We start from the raw sequence: 13708 nt of genomic DNA, 5'->3' as shown, positions 1-13708 counted from the left end.
GTTGTATTGGAGATGATTTGCTGTATATATGGTAAAGCACTCCCATACACACTGATGTATTCAGGTTTTCTGGCTGGATAACAATTTTTTGTAATAGGCTTTGAACATTAAAACTGTTAAAAAAGAAATGGAGTCATGAATCACCTCCCCAGTCGCCCCATCAGTCTGTCATTACTGGTCTCAGCACTTGGCGAGTGATTGGCTGAGCAGTCATTTCCCGCGCATCACGAGGAACCCGGAAGGAGAGATGAAGGAGTCCTGGAACAGTTAGGGGATTGGAGATTTCATTATCGCGTCTGGTTTTTATTTAACCCATTCTGAATATCCCCTTTAAGTGTAATATAATGTTAAGGCGTCTATTAGAGAGAAGCCTGTGAATTGTATTCCTGGCTCTAGACTTCGCCCTTTTATACTAGTAATAATGGCACCTGCTCGATTTTCGTCATTGACCTGGTTTTCTTCTTGTTGTTCCCCAGGACTGTCCCACGCAGTGCAAGTGACGATGCCTGACCACAAGAAAGCCGTCATGCTGTTCCAGTCAACCTTGTTGCGGTGCCATTACGCCACCACCTCGTCTCAGCCTGTCCTCGTCCAGTGGAAATACAAATCCTTCTGCCAGGATCGTACAGAGGAGGCTTTAGGCATCAGGAAAGCTCCCAGCAAGGCCAACATGGGGGGCAACCAGTATCTGGACTGTGCTGACGGCAGCAGGACGGTGCGACCCGTGGCTTCTAAACTGGGAGACAGCGTGACCCTGGGAGACTTCTACAAGGGACGGGCCGTCACCATCGTTAATGGTAAGGTGGTAAGGTTAAAGGATGCAGATTCCTTGCATAGAGTTAAATCATATATTTTGGATGTCTGAATCCACCACTAGGGGGAGCTTAAGAGCTTTCTGCATTCTGCATATTGTTTTCCCATTATTCTTCAATTCATAAGCTGTATGCAGTGAGCTCCCCCTAGTGGTAACTGCAGGTCGAAAGGATTTTACCATTTGGCTCTATTTCTGTGCAGGGGATTTGGTGCTCTGTATCAGAAAAATGCTTTTCTGGGCCCCGAAAAAATATTTTAAAGGAAAATTTTAGATGTTAAAAAACTTAAAGAGTGAATGGACGTTCACTTTAAGCCTCAGAAACTAAGATTGAGTGGTCAGTGATGTCATAGCTTTTTTTTTGCTCTTAAAGGGGTTATTCACCTTTAAAGTCATTTCCTGTATATCATTTCATACTTGACGGTCGGGTGAGAAATAATGACATTTTTATAATATTTTTTCATTCTGGAATGTGGACGTTTTGTACATTGTTTCTTTTCATAAACTGCACCGGCTTTCCTGTAAGTAACGTAACCAGCCGCGGCCTTGATCCTCGCCGCCAACCAGCCGTAAACCTTCAGAGCTGAAGTCGATGAATGAAACCAAGATAACAAGCTGCTCTGCACGGGCGACTGACCTGAATATTAAATACAAGGCCTTTTGGAAGTGTCAACCAGCTTTCTTCAAAGGCAAATATACCGTCACGGGGAAGCAGAAGAGGTGTCCCAGCATAACTTTGGTATGGGTGTAGGATCAGATTCAGATGTAGCAGAGCTGTTGTTGTCATTCAGCACTAGTTATACATTGTTTTATATTATGTTGACACAATGTAATATGTTCACCTGCTGCCTGGTAGGAAACACCCTGGTACCAGGATAAACACATTACTGCTACATCAGCCAAGCTTAGCACTGCTTCATTTGTCAGGAACCATTACAGTTCTACAGGTTTTCTCCCAGATTTCTCAAAGACAGATGTGCCTTTGGTATACAGTATTTCTTACTGTAGTATCAGATAGGGACTGATATTAAGATATAGGACCTGCCGTATATAAAGCTCCAGAGAACACACCTCGGTACCATGGTAAACACAGCTCTGCTACATCCGACCAAACACAGGACTGCTACATCCAACCAAACACAGCACTGCTACATCCGACCAAACACAGCACTGCTACATCCGACCAAACACAGCGCTGCTACATCCGACCAAACACAGCGCTGCAACATCCGACCAAACACAGCACTGCTAGATCCGACCAAACACAGCACTGCTACATCCGACCAAACACAGCGCTGTTACATCCAGCCAAACACAGCGCTGTTACATCCGACCAAACACAGCGCTGCTACATCCGACCAAACACAGCGCTGCTACATCCGACCAAACACAGCGCTGTTACATCCAGCCAAACACAGCGCTGCTACATCCGACCAAACACAGCACTGCTACATCCGACCAAACACAGCTCTGCTACATCTGACCAAACACAGCGCTGTTACATCCAGCCAAACACAGCGCTGCTACATCCGACCAAACACTGCTCTGCTACATCCGACCAAACACAGCTCTGCAACATCCGACCAAACACAGCACTGCTACATCCGACCAAACACAGCACTGCTACATCCGACCAAACACAGCGCTGCAACATCCGACCAAACACAGCGCTGCAACATCCGACCAAACACAGCGCTGCAACATCCGACCAAACACAGCACTGCTACATCCGACCAAACACAGCACTGCAACATCCGACCAAACACAGCTCTGCTCCATCCGACACAATAAAAGCACACAGAGCTATGGGGACTCGGTATTGCGGATGTGTTAGCAGCCATCTAGCAACCCATGTCCTCAGCTCTATGCACAAAATCCCGGTGACAGGTTCCCTTTAAGGACCTTTTTGTGTTGGCCACCCAGCTTTCTGAAAAACAGATAACCAAAAAGCTGTTGTTTTGCAAACCTTCCCCCTGTCCCCTTTTTCAAGGGGTGTAGATTATGTAAAGGGGTGTTGCTATATATAATCAAACCCCCTGTATTAATTTTTACCTAAGACCAGACCCCTTATATTCATATCAGACCCCCTCTATTAATATCACACCCCAGATCAGACCCCCTATATTAATATCAGACCACAGATCAGACACCCTATAATAATATCAGACCACAGATCAGACACCCTATAATAATATCAGACCACAGATCAGACACCCTATAATAATATCAGACCACAGAGCAGACCCCCTCTATTAATATCACACCCCAGATCAGACCCCCTGTATTAATATCAGACCACAGAGCTGAACCCCTCTATTAATATCAGACACCAGATCATACCCCCTATAATATCAGACCACAGAGCAGACCCCCTCTATTAATATCAGACCCAGACAAAACCACTCTATTAATATCGGACCCCAGATCAGACCCCCTATAATAATATCAGACCACAGAGCAGACCCCCTCTATTAATATTAGACTTGAAATCAGAACCCTTATATTAATATCAGACCCAGACAAAACCACTCTATTAATATCGGACCCCAGATCAGACCCCCTCTATTAATATCAGACCCGAGATCAGACCCCCTCTATTAATATCAGCCCCCCTATAATAATATCAGACCACAGAGCAGACCCCCTATATTAATATCAGACCACAGAGCAGACCCCCTCTATTAATACCAGCCCCCCTATATTAATATCAGACCACAGAACAGACATCCTCTATTAATATTAGACTTGAGATCAGAACCCTTATATTAATATCTGACCCAGACAAAACCACTCTACTAATATTGTACCCCAGATCAGACCCCCTATATTAATATCGGACCCCATATCAGACCCCCTATATTAATATCAGACCCCAGATCATACCCCCTATAATAATTTCAGACCACAGATCAGACCCCCTATAATAATTTCAGACCACAGAGCAGACCCCCTCTATTAATATCAGACTTGAGATCAGAACCCTTATATTAATATCTGACCCAGACAAAACCACTCTACTAATATCACATCCCAGATCAGACCCCCTATATTAATATCAGACCCCAGATCAGAACCCTTATATTCATATGAGACCACAGATCAGACCCCCTCTATTCATATCAGACCACAGAGCAGACCCCCTCTATTCATATCAGACCCGAGATCAGAACCCTTATATTAATATCAGACCCAGACAAAACCCCCTCTATTAATATTGGACCCCAGATCAGACCCCCTATATTAATATCAGACTACAGATCAGACCCCCTCTATTCATATCAGACCCGAGATCAGAAGCCTTATATTAATATCGGACCCCAGATCAGACCCCCTCTATTAATATCAGACCCCAGATCAGACCCCCTCTATTAATATCAGACCACAGATCAGACCCCCTCTATTAATATCAGACCCCAGATCAGACCCCCTCTATTAATATCAGACCCCAGAGCAGACCCCCTCTATTAATATCAGACCCCAGATCAGACCCCCTCTATTAATATCAGACCACAGATCAGACCCCCTCTATTAATATCAGACCCCAGAGCAGACCCCCTCTATTAATATCAGACCCCAGATCAGACCCCCTCTATTAATATCAGACCACAGATCAGACCCCCTCTATTAATATCAGACCCCAGATCAGACCCCCTCTATTAATATCAGACCACAGATCAGACCCCCTCTATTAATATCAGACCACAGATCAGACCCCCTCTATTAATATCAGACCCCAGATCAGACCCCCTCTATTAATATCAGACCCCAGAGCAGACCCCCTCTATTAATATCAGACCCCAGATCAGACCCCCTCTATTAATATCAGAGTACAGAACAGACCCCCTCTATTAATATCAGACCACAGATCAGACCCCCTCTATTAATATCAGACCACAGATCAGACCCCCTCTATTAATATCAGACCCCAGATCAGACCCCCTCTATTAATATCAGACCCCAGAGCAGACCCCCTCTATTAATATCAGACCCCAGATCAGACCCCCTCTATTAATATCAGAGTACAGAACAGACTGTTGTATTAACCTCAGGTCCTAGACAAGACACCTCCACACTCCAGACCTAATAGAATTTTTTTATTTAGACCCCCTAAGTATTTCCAGGCCGCTATGTTACTATCAGACCCCAGCCCAGATTGCACACTTACCTTACTCGCTCCTGGCCTTTGTTCAGCTGCGGTGCTGCTGCACTGGGTCACGTAAGGACCCTTTGTAGCGGTTCCAGTAACATAGTAAATGGATCCGCGTGTGATCCACCCAAAAATCCGGATCGGCCGTGGACACAAAATCCGGTTGTGTGAATGAGGCCTAAACTCCGTTAAGCAGGGTGTGATCTGCTGCAGGGCCAGGCACGGCTGCTGCGCCTCGTCTCTCCACGCACTGGCTCTAGGACGCGGTTTATAGCGGCCATCGCGCTTATGATTTTCCGGTTCACTGATTTTCTTTATTGTATCAGGATTGTTAATTACAATGTAGAAGTTTTATGAAGAGTGACGAGTGTGTGTGGATGTTTTATGCTATTGCTATACACAGGGTTATTACAGGTGCTTATTAAAGGGTTCACGACCTTCAGCAGTGAAATTACAACTCCCAGCATGTTCCTTTTATTTCTATTGGAGTTCACAGGTGTGCATGCTGGGGGTTGTAGTTTCCCAACAGCCAAAGTGCTGGAGAGTACTGACCCCAGGCCTACTGTAAAGGGGGTCTCATGTCAAAAAAGTGCAATCTCATCCCCTACTGGTGTTTACTTTCTCACCATTTTAATGTTCTCTGCTTGCTGTCAGTGAATAAGAACATTTTTGTTTACATCTTGAAGCTGAAAACCAGTACTTTCCTAATAGGTGAGGGTTTGTTACAATTGTATCCAGTCCAGACCCTGACCCTAATCCTCTGGACTCCAGACTGATGCATTATATCTACACTGATACATTGTAGCAAACTGTCCGGCCAGGAGAGAGGTTTGTGCTGCTGGGGTTTGTAGTGCACAGAATATTATCTACACTGGATACAATTGTAACAGACTCTCAGCTCTGAGGTGTATTATGTACATGTAGCCATTCACTGACAGCAAGCAAAAATCTTGAAAATGGTGAGGGCTTGAAGGGCTATTCCAGTTGTTTGAAGTTATTCCGTATTTACAGGATAGGCAAAACTATTTGATCCGTGGGGGTCCTACCGCTCATGAGAAAGGGGGACCTGTGCCGGTTGCATATGTGTGTGGCCGCTCCATTCATTTCTATGGGAGTTCTGGATATAGGTGAGTACAGTGCTCCACTATCTTCGGAATTCCCATAGAAATCAATAGAGCAGCTGCACGCATGCCTGACCGACCACTCCGTTCATTTCAGGGGGACTGCGGGGGGTTCAGGACCCTAGTTTTTGTGATCGGTGGGGGTCCCATCGCTAGGACCCCCACCGATCTGACAGTTATTCCCCTTTCCTGTGGATAGGGAATAACTTCAAACAACCGGAATACCCCTTTAAAACAATGAGTCAGGAAATTGCAGAAATGAATGGTGGTCATACTTACCAGAGCTGCCCCATCACACCTCTAAGCTCCTCCCCATCAAACCTCTAAGCTCCTCCCCATCACACTGCTAAACTCTCCATCACACATCTAAGCTCCTCCCCATCACACTGATACGCTCCACTCCATCACACTGCTAAACTCCACCTCCATCACACTGCTAAACTCCACCTCCATCAGCCTAAACTCCGCCCTCAGTTTAGCTGTGCAGCCTGGGCCTTCTGCTGCTGGAACTGGCGCCAATATGTCCTCCTCCTTAGTCGTTATTTTTTTTCCAGCCAGCAGGTGGCCCACTAATCGCTTGGGCCCCAAGTATTTGACTGCTTTGTATCTTGGTAAAGTCTGCCCCTGCCCATTGGACATCCCCTTTAAAAGGGATGGGATCGGAAAAATCTCATCTTAACCCATTAATCACAGAGTGCGTTAATCAGTGGTTTACCTAAGATGGAGGCAGACCACGAGGGAATGGAAGCCAGGCGTTGAACTCCTTTTCCCGTTTCCGATGTAGAGCCACTGCATTTCTCAGCGCAAACAGATTTTTTTTATTATTTTTTTACAGCTTCCATTGATATGAATGGTAACTGTATTTCCTATGCACTGAGCTCCCTCTAGTGGTGGCTGCAGGCAACCAGTTTTATAATACACTGTGTGAAGGGAAGCAGCAGATCTATAATGTATTTATGCCACGCGAGTGACTGCTCTAAATACGTGGAAGAATATAGTGTCCAGGGTGAGCTCCAGATTTATGAAGCACCTCTTCCTTTTTTTCCCCACTGGTTTTTAATAAAAAAAATTAAAAAATCTGAGGAGTCTCGTTTTGCATTGCCATTTCTGTTCCATAAATGTATAGCTCTTGGCGGTAGAAGGGCTAACCTATAGAATATGGCGCAGAACGGCTCGGAGTCCGTGTCATCATTTCACCTCTTTTCCATATGATCACGGCATTATAATCTAATCATCTGACTCTGAAGAGGCTTTTACGGCATAATTACAGGATCGGTGACATCAGCAGGTCGCGGCCGAGCTCTTGCTTTTAGTCTCCGCTCAGCACTGATCTAATTGCTATGGACTTTCTACCATTACACATATTACCCAGAATGCATAGGCTGTGGCAGAGGGCCTGCACTTCGGCCCCCTATGTCATAGGCAGTATGGCGGCATAACAGAGTAGGGATGTGTTGACATCACATGCTAATTGCACGATGATATACAGTCATGTGAAAAAATTAGGACACCCTTTGAAAGCATGTGGTTTTTTGTAACATTTTTAATAAAAGGTTATTTCATCTCCGTTTCAACAATACAGAGAGATTAAAGTAATCCGACTAAACAAAGAAAACTGAAGAAAAGTCTTTTCAAGATCTTCTGTAAATGTCATTCTACAAAAATGCCTATTCTAACTGAGGAAAAAGATAGGACACCCTTGCCCCTAATAGCGAGTGTTACCTCCTTTGGCTGAAATAACTGCAGTGAGACGGTTCTTGTAGCCATCTACCAGTCTTCGACATCGGTCTGAGGAAATTTTACCCCACTCCTCAATGCAGAACTTTTTCAGCTGTGAGATGTTTGAGGGGTTTCTTGCACGTACAGCCCTTTTCAAGTCACCCCACAGCATCTCAATGGGATTCAAATCTGGACTTTGACTTGGCCATTCCAGGACTCTCCATTTCTTCTTTTTCAGCCAATCTTTGGTTGATTTACTAGTATGTTTTGGGTCATTGTCATGTTGCATGGTCCAGTTCCGCTTCAGCTTTAATTTTCTAACTGATGGTCTCACATGTTCTTCAAGCACCTTCTGATACACAGTAGAATTCATCGTGGATTCTATGATGGTGAGCTGACCAGGTCCTGCTGCAGCAAAGCAGCCCCAAACCATGACACTTCCACCTCCATGCTTCACAGTTGGTATGAGGTTCTTTTCTTGGAATGCTGTGTTTGGTTTACGCCAAACATGTCCTCTGCTGTTGTGTCCAAATAATTCAATTTTGGACTCATCTGTCCAAAGAACATTATTCCAGAAGTCCTGGTCTTTGTCAACTTTATCTCTGGCAAATGTCAGTCTGGCCTCGATGTTTCTCTTGGAAAGCAAAGGTTTCCTCCTTGCACACCTCCCATGCAAGTTAAACTTGTACAGTCTCTTTCTGATTGTAGAGGCATGTACTTCTACATCAACAGTAGCCAGAGCCTGCTGTAGTTCTCGAGATGACACTTTAGGGTTTTTGGAGACCTCTTTTAGCATCTTGCGGTCTGCTCTTGGGGTGAACTTGCTGGGGCGACCAGTCCTGGGCATGTTGGCAGTTGTTTTGAAAGCCCTCCACTTGTAGACTATCTTCCGGACAGTGGAATGGCTGATTTCAAAATCTTTTGAGATCTTTTTAAATCCCTTCCCAGACTCATAGGCTGCTACAATCTTTTTTCTGAAGTCCTCTGACAGCTCTTTTGCTCTCACCATGGTGCTCACTCTCACTTCAACAGTCAGGAGCACACCAAACTAAATGTCTGAGGTTTAAATAGGGCAAGCCTCATTCAACATGCAGAGTAACGATCTACTAATTATGTGCACCTGGTGTGATATACCTGTGTGAGATCTGAGCCAATTTAAGAGGGAATACATGTGAGGGTGTCCTATCTTTTTCCTCAGTTAGAATAGGCATTTTTGTAGAATGACATTTACACAAGATCTGGAAAAGACTTTTCTTCAGTTTTCTTTGTTTAGTCGGATTACTTTAATCTCTCTGTATTGTTGAAACGGAGATGAAATAACCTTTTATTAAAAATGTTACAAAAAACCACATGCTTTCAAAGGGTGTCCTAATTTTTTCACATGACTGTATGTCATACACGTTGGAGCTTTGCTCCAAATTCCTTGCATAGTCCTCTAGGGAAATTTATCAAAGGCTACACGCCAGCTTTTAGGAGTACAAAAGCTGCAAAGAGCTCTGTCTGCAGCCACCACTAGAGGGAGCCCAGGGGCCTACTGCAGACAGTGTATACATTGTGCTCAATAATACCACACTATGCCATGAGCTCCACCTAGTGTCCACCGCAGGAAGGGAGAACTTTATCATTTCACTCTGGTAGCTGAATGTATCAAGGCCAGATTTTCTTTTAGACCTCTTGATAAATGAGGTGTAAACGTGTTCTCTGCGGTGCCCCACGGGTCGGTAACTCTGCTGCTCTTTGTGGTTGGTTCTAGATGCGGATCTCCAGTTTGGCACTGTGCAGTGGGGAGACAGCGGCCTCTATTACTGTCTTGTTGCTGTCTCCGACGATCTGGAAGGCAAAAATGAGGATCGTGTCGAGGTCCTTGTAATGGGTGAGTACTAAAATCCAATGCTGATGTTGGGGGTAGTAATCATTTGTGATGGAGGACAATGCTGACTGTAGAGTCTTATCTTATCTGCATTTGTTGTGTTTTTGAATGCAAACTGTTGTTCTCTGTTATCAGCTATTTAAACTGAGGAGAAACTGATTCTAGAGCTCTTAAAGGGATTACCGTGATTTCTTGGGTTGAAGCTCCGAAACTGCTGCTTTCCATTTACATGACAAAACTGTGGCTCCTGGTAACCACTAGAGGGAGCTTACTGAATCCACGTTTCTGATGCAATGTGAACTCTAAAACTCGGTATGCAGTGAGCTCCCCCTAGTGGCGACTGAAGGCCGGCAGATTTTTATAATTAAATGGGTTGTATCATCTGATACATTGGGGGCATATGGCTAGAATATGCCCTCAATGTCTGATAGGTGCGGGTCTCACCTCTAGGAACCCATAAAGTGAATGGGAGCGCCGAAAACATCTGAGTGCGCTATTTTCGTCAGTACCCGTAGAAGTGACTGGAGCGGTGGTCGCGCTTCCCATTTGTTTCAATGGGACCTTCATAAAATAGCCAGTCGCTCTGCTCCGTAGAAATTAATGGAAGGCAGCTGAGCATCGGCGGGACGCCCTCCTTCACTTAACGGGCTCCGTCCTTAAGATAGGTGCAGGTCCTAGAGGTGGAGACCCTCACCTATCAGACATTGGTGGTACTCCTATCTGGGACCCTCGCCTAAAGGGAGAACTTTCATAGGTCTCCCAGTCTTCAGAGGAGATGGTTGCAACCACCTCTCCATTGCAACAAGTCTCTTCTTGTTGAACATCCCAGGGGTTTTATTTGGTGGATGTACTGTAAATATTTTTGCTAGGAGTTCCCCTTTAAGGCCCTGTCTGCCCGTCTTTAGGCTGCAAAAAGCTCTGTTGATCCCATTGCGTCATCAGAAACCCCTCTCCTCAGAGCTGAGGACCACCTTCTACTGTGAAAAATGCAGGGAGGAAGCAAAAGAGACATATCATCCACGGGTATCATTATCAATTCTGCAATATAATGGGCTTCTGGCTGAATTTTTTTTCTGAAAACAGCGCCACACTTGTCCACAGGTTAGGTGTGGTATTGCAGCTTAGCTTTTATTAAGTGCCAAGTGCAACCATGGGCAGGTGTGCCGCTAGAAGAAAGCAGCCATGTTAAGTAGCCCCTTTAAGTTTGTAATGCCCACGGTAGCATGTAGTCACCTAGATGGGGTTCCCCAATGACGGGTGAAGGCATTTGCTAATGGATAATTGCACCGAGGACTCCCTGTGTAGGAGGAGGATGGGGGAGGTGTTGGGCGCTCGTACAGCTGAATGTGAATTTTCCCCGCCTGGCTTGGAGGTATAATTTTGGCTTAAATGCTGTGTTTAAAATGTGATTCATTAAGGAAGACTTCATTACTGCGGCTGGTGACAGAGGGGCGATTAAACTTTTAATATGTGCACCTCTCGGGAATATACCTCAGCTGTGAGCGCATCGTCTGCAATAATTCCGGCTTCTTGACGTCTCCGGGGGTCGGCCATCTCGAGATACCGAACTGCAACTGTAGCAACTTCTCCAGAAATGATTAGCATATTAATTAGCCCCATCCCCTCCCTGGTGACATCACAACCAGGGTTAATTGCAGAATAATTTTATGCACTGGAATTCATTAGGCGGCAGATTCAGGATACGGTTAGAGGGCAGCCGTGTGGATATTGATCCCCCGCCATTGGGTACTTGTATAGCGTCTGCGGAGCGATATATATTTGCTGGAATAAATGCAAGAAATATGGATTTGCCCCCCTACTGATTGTCACAGAGAAGGGTTTACGACCTTAAAAAGCGCCTGTCAGCAGAATACACTCTGTTAAACCAGGCATACTGCTTGGTAGGGCTGATCCTGCTGATTAAAATGATACCTGTCTTGTGATAATCGGTCGTGGCGTCCCCGAGAAAAAAGAGTTTTATTCTTTATACAAATGAGAACTTCTGTTTCACAGAGGGGCGGGGCCTGTCCACTCAGCTTTCCAGTGCAGGCCACACCCCTCAGTGACCTGAAGCCCTCACTTGCATAAACAACAAAAGTCTTTGTTTCTCGGGAACGCCTCAACTGATTTTCACAAGACAGGTATCAAATTAACCAGCAGGATCAACTCTACCAGGCAGTATGCATGGCTTAATAGAGTTGATCCTGCTGACAGGTGCTGTTTAAAGGGACCATGTGTGTAGACATAACATCTTCGAGGTACTATAGCATTATGGTTGAATAATCCCAATTTTGCCCTGAAAATCCTGAAAAATGGACCTCAAACGTGGGTAGGGTTTATCACTCCAGGCGTTCCAGGGGGGTGGGATTGATGAGTTACTATGGCATAGTAGCCTACAGTCTTAATTGGGTCGAATATTCTCAGGCCGGAAACTGGGGTGGGGTTTATGTTTTAAGGGAGTTCCCATGGGCGGTGCTTTAATGACCGTAATAGCAAGGTTATACAGCACCCATGTCACCCATCCAGTTGACCCTGTGACAGAACTCACAGCCCCATGAGAACAGCTACCTTTCACAGCTGAGAGTTTGGTACAGTTGCATCCAATAATATTCTCCGTGAACTAAACAGCTTGACCTGATGGGAGGATTTTTTGGGACTTTGATTAGGTCTCTAACGCAGGGGTGTGCTCCTAGTGGTAGCATGGTTGGAGCGAGCGGCATGGGCGGAGCAATCAATGGAGGCGGAGCTCCACTTAGCGTTACATTTGTGAGCGTGCTTATGAAAATAAAGGGTGTGGTTATGCAGATTGGGTAGTCACCATTACTGCATAGTCATCCATAAACATCTGCCACACAGTGAAGAGATGTCACACCAGGTGGTCACGCATCATCGAGCTCACCGTAATTTAGTACAAAATAAAAATTCAGGGTGCAGGGGGCCCCTTTTTAGAACATCCCGCCACAGCCTTCTGCCCTGGCTCCAATTCACCCCTGCTGTAAGGTTTTTTAATCCTTTAGGTGTAAAAATATTTTTTCTATTCACTGACAGCAAGCAGAAATCTTGAAAATGGTGAGGATTCGAAACTCAGGGTATATTTGAAAGTTGCAGAGTACATTGATTACATGTACTTACAGCTGGAAAATCCCTTTAAAGGGCATCTGTCAGCAGCTTTGTACCTATGACACTGGCTGACCTGTTGGCAGCTGAAGGCATCTGTCTTGGTCCCACGTTCATATGTGTCCGCATTGCTGAGAAAAATGAAGTTTTAATATATGCAAATGAGGCTTTAGGCTGCTGACAAAGCTGCTGACAGATGCCCTTAAAATACCCAAGTTCCCCTTTAACACTGGATAACAAGATGTTCTGACCCGCTCCTCTGGCAGTGGCCTGTACCAGGCTCAGCCTTGCCCAGGATTTACGCAGCGCTCGGTAATCCTGCCCTTTGTCTTCCTCACCCTCGCTCGTTGAGCCGCACAAATTCCACCCTTCGTCACGGAAAGCAGATGCACATTGCGAGTTTTAGGCAAACACGCGGCATTCATCTGTTGTAAAGGATCACATTTATTCCGCTCCGGATACCAATACAGAAAGGTCTGGGAAATGACAACCTTAGGAAATCATCTCGCACGCGCAGCATTGCGCATTTGGCCGCAGATTAATTAGACAAAAAAACAGATGCTACCTCCTGACATTTTCTCTTTTCCCGCAGTGAATTAGGAAAATAAAAGTTTACAATCTGCAGAGAGGGCCGGGATGGAGGAGATGCTCTGCAGAGGTAAAATAGGGGAACGTTACTTAGAGGGGTCGCTAATTTGGAGGTGCAGCTATCAGGAACCTATTCTGCTTTACTTGTCCAGCCCATTGATTCAAAAGATTACTGTGTAATACTTATTTTCACCAGTGGTGGCACTGCAGGAAAATGGAACACTTGCTTTCAGGTTCCACACAGCTGATCGCTGGAGATCTCAGCAGGAGGACACCCTGTGATCAGCTTGTTCTTGGTAAACCTTTCTCATCCAAAGGAGGAGGTGTGGCCTTTA

General features: G+C 45.3%; 1 protein-coding gene across 1 annotated transcript; it reads left to right on the top strand.

Annotated features, from left to right (window-relative positions):
* Positions 1–483: 483 nt before the first annotated feature.
* Positions 484–13385, top strand: LOC122931858 (immunoglobulin-like domain-containing receptor 2). Its single transcript, XM_044285913.1, has 3 exons — positions 484–797; positions 9552–9671; positions 13378–13385. Exons 1-3 carry the CDS (start codon positions 503–505, stop codon positions 13383–13385), a joined length of 423 nt encoding a protein of 140 aa, XP_044141848.1. The 5' UTR covers positions 484–502.
* The last annotated feature ends 323 nt before the right edge of the window (positions 13386–13708 follow it).

Source organism: Bufo gargarizans, chromosome 3 (assembly GCF_014858855.1).
Source record: "Bufo gargarizans isolate SCDJY-AF-19 chromosome 3, ASM1485885v1, whole genome shotgun sequence".
Classification (NCBI taxonomy): Eukaryota; Metazoa; Chordata; class Amphibia; order Anura; family Bufonidae; genus Bufo; species Bufo gargarizans.
Note: the sequence above shows the minus strand (reverse complement) of the source record. Positions and strands in the feature narration are given on the sequence as shown.

Bases quoted from the DNA above. Each gene is read 5' to 3' on its own strand.
- LOC122931858 (XM_044285913.1), top strand. From the start codon at position 503: ATGCCTGACCACAAGAAAGCCGTCATGCTGTTCCAGTCAACCTTGTTG. The intron at 798-9,551 runs GTAAGGTGGTAA...GGTTGGTTCTAG, and splicing joins GGCCGTCACCATCGTTAATG to ATGCGGATCTCCAGTTTGGC.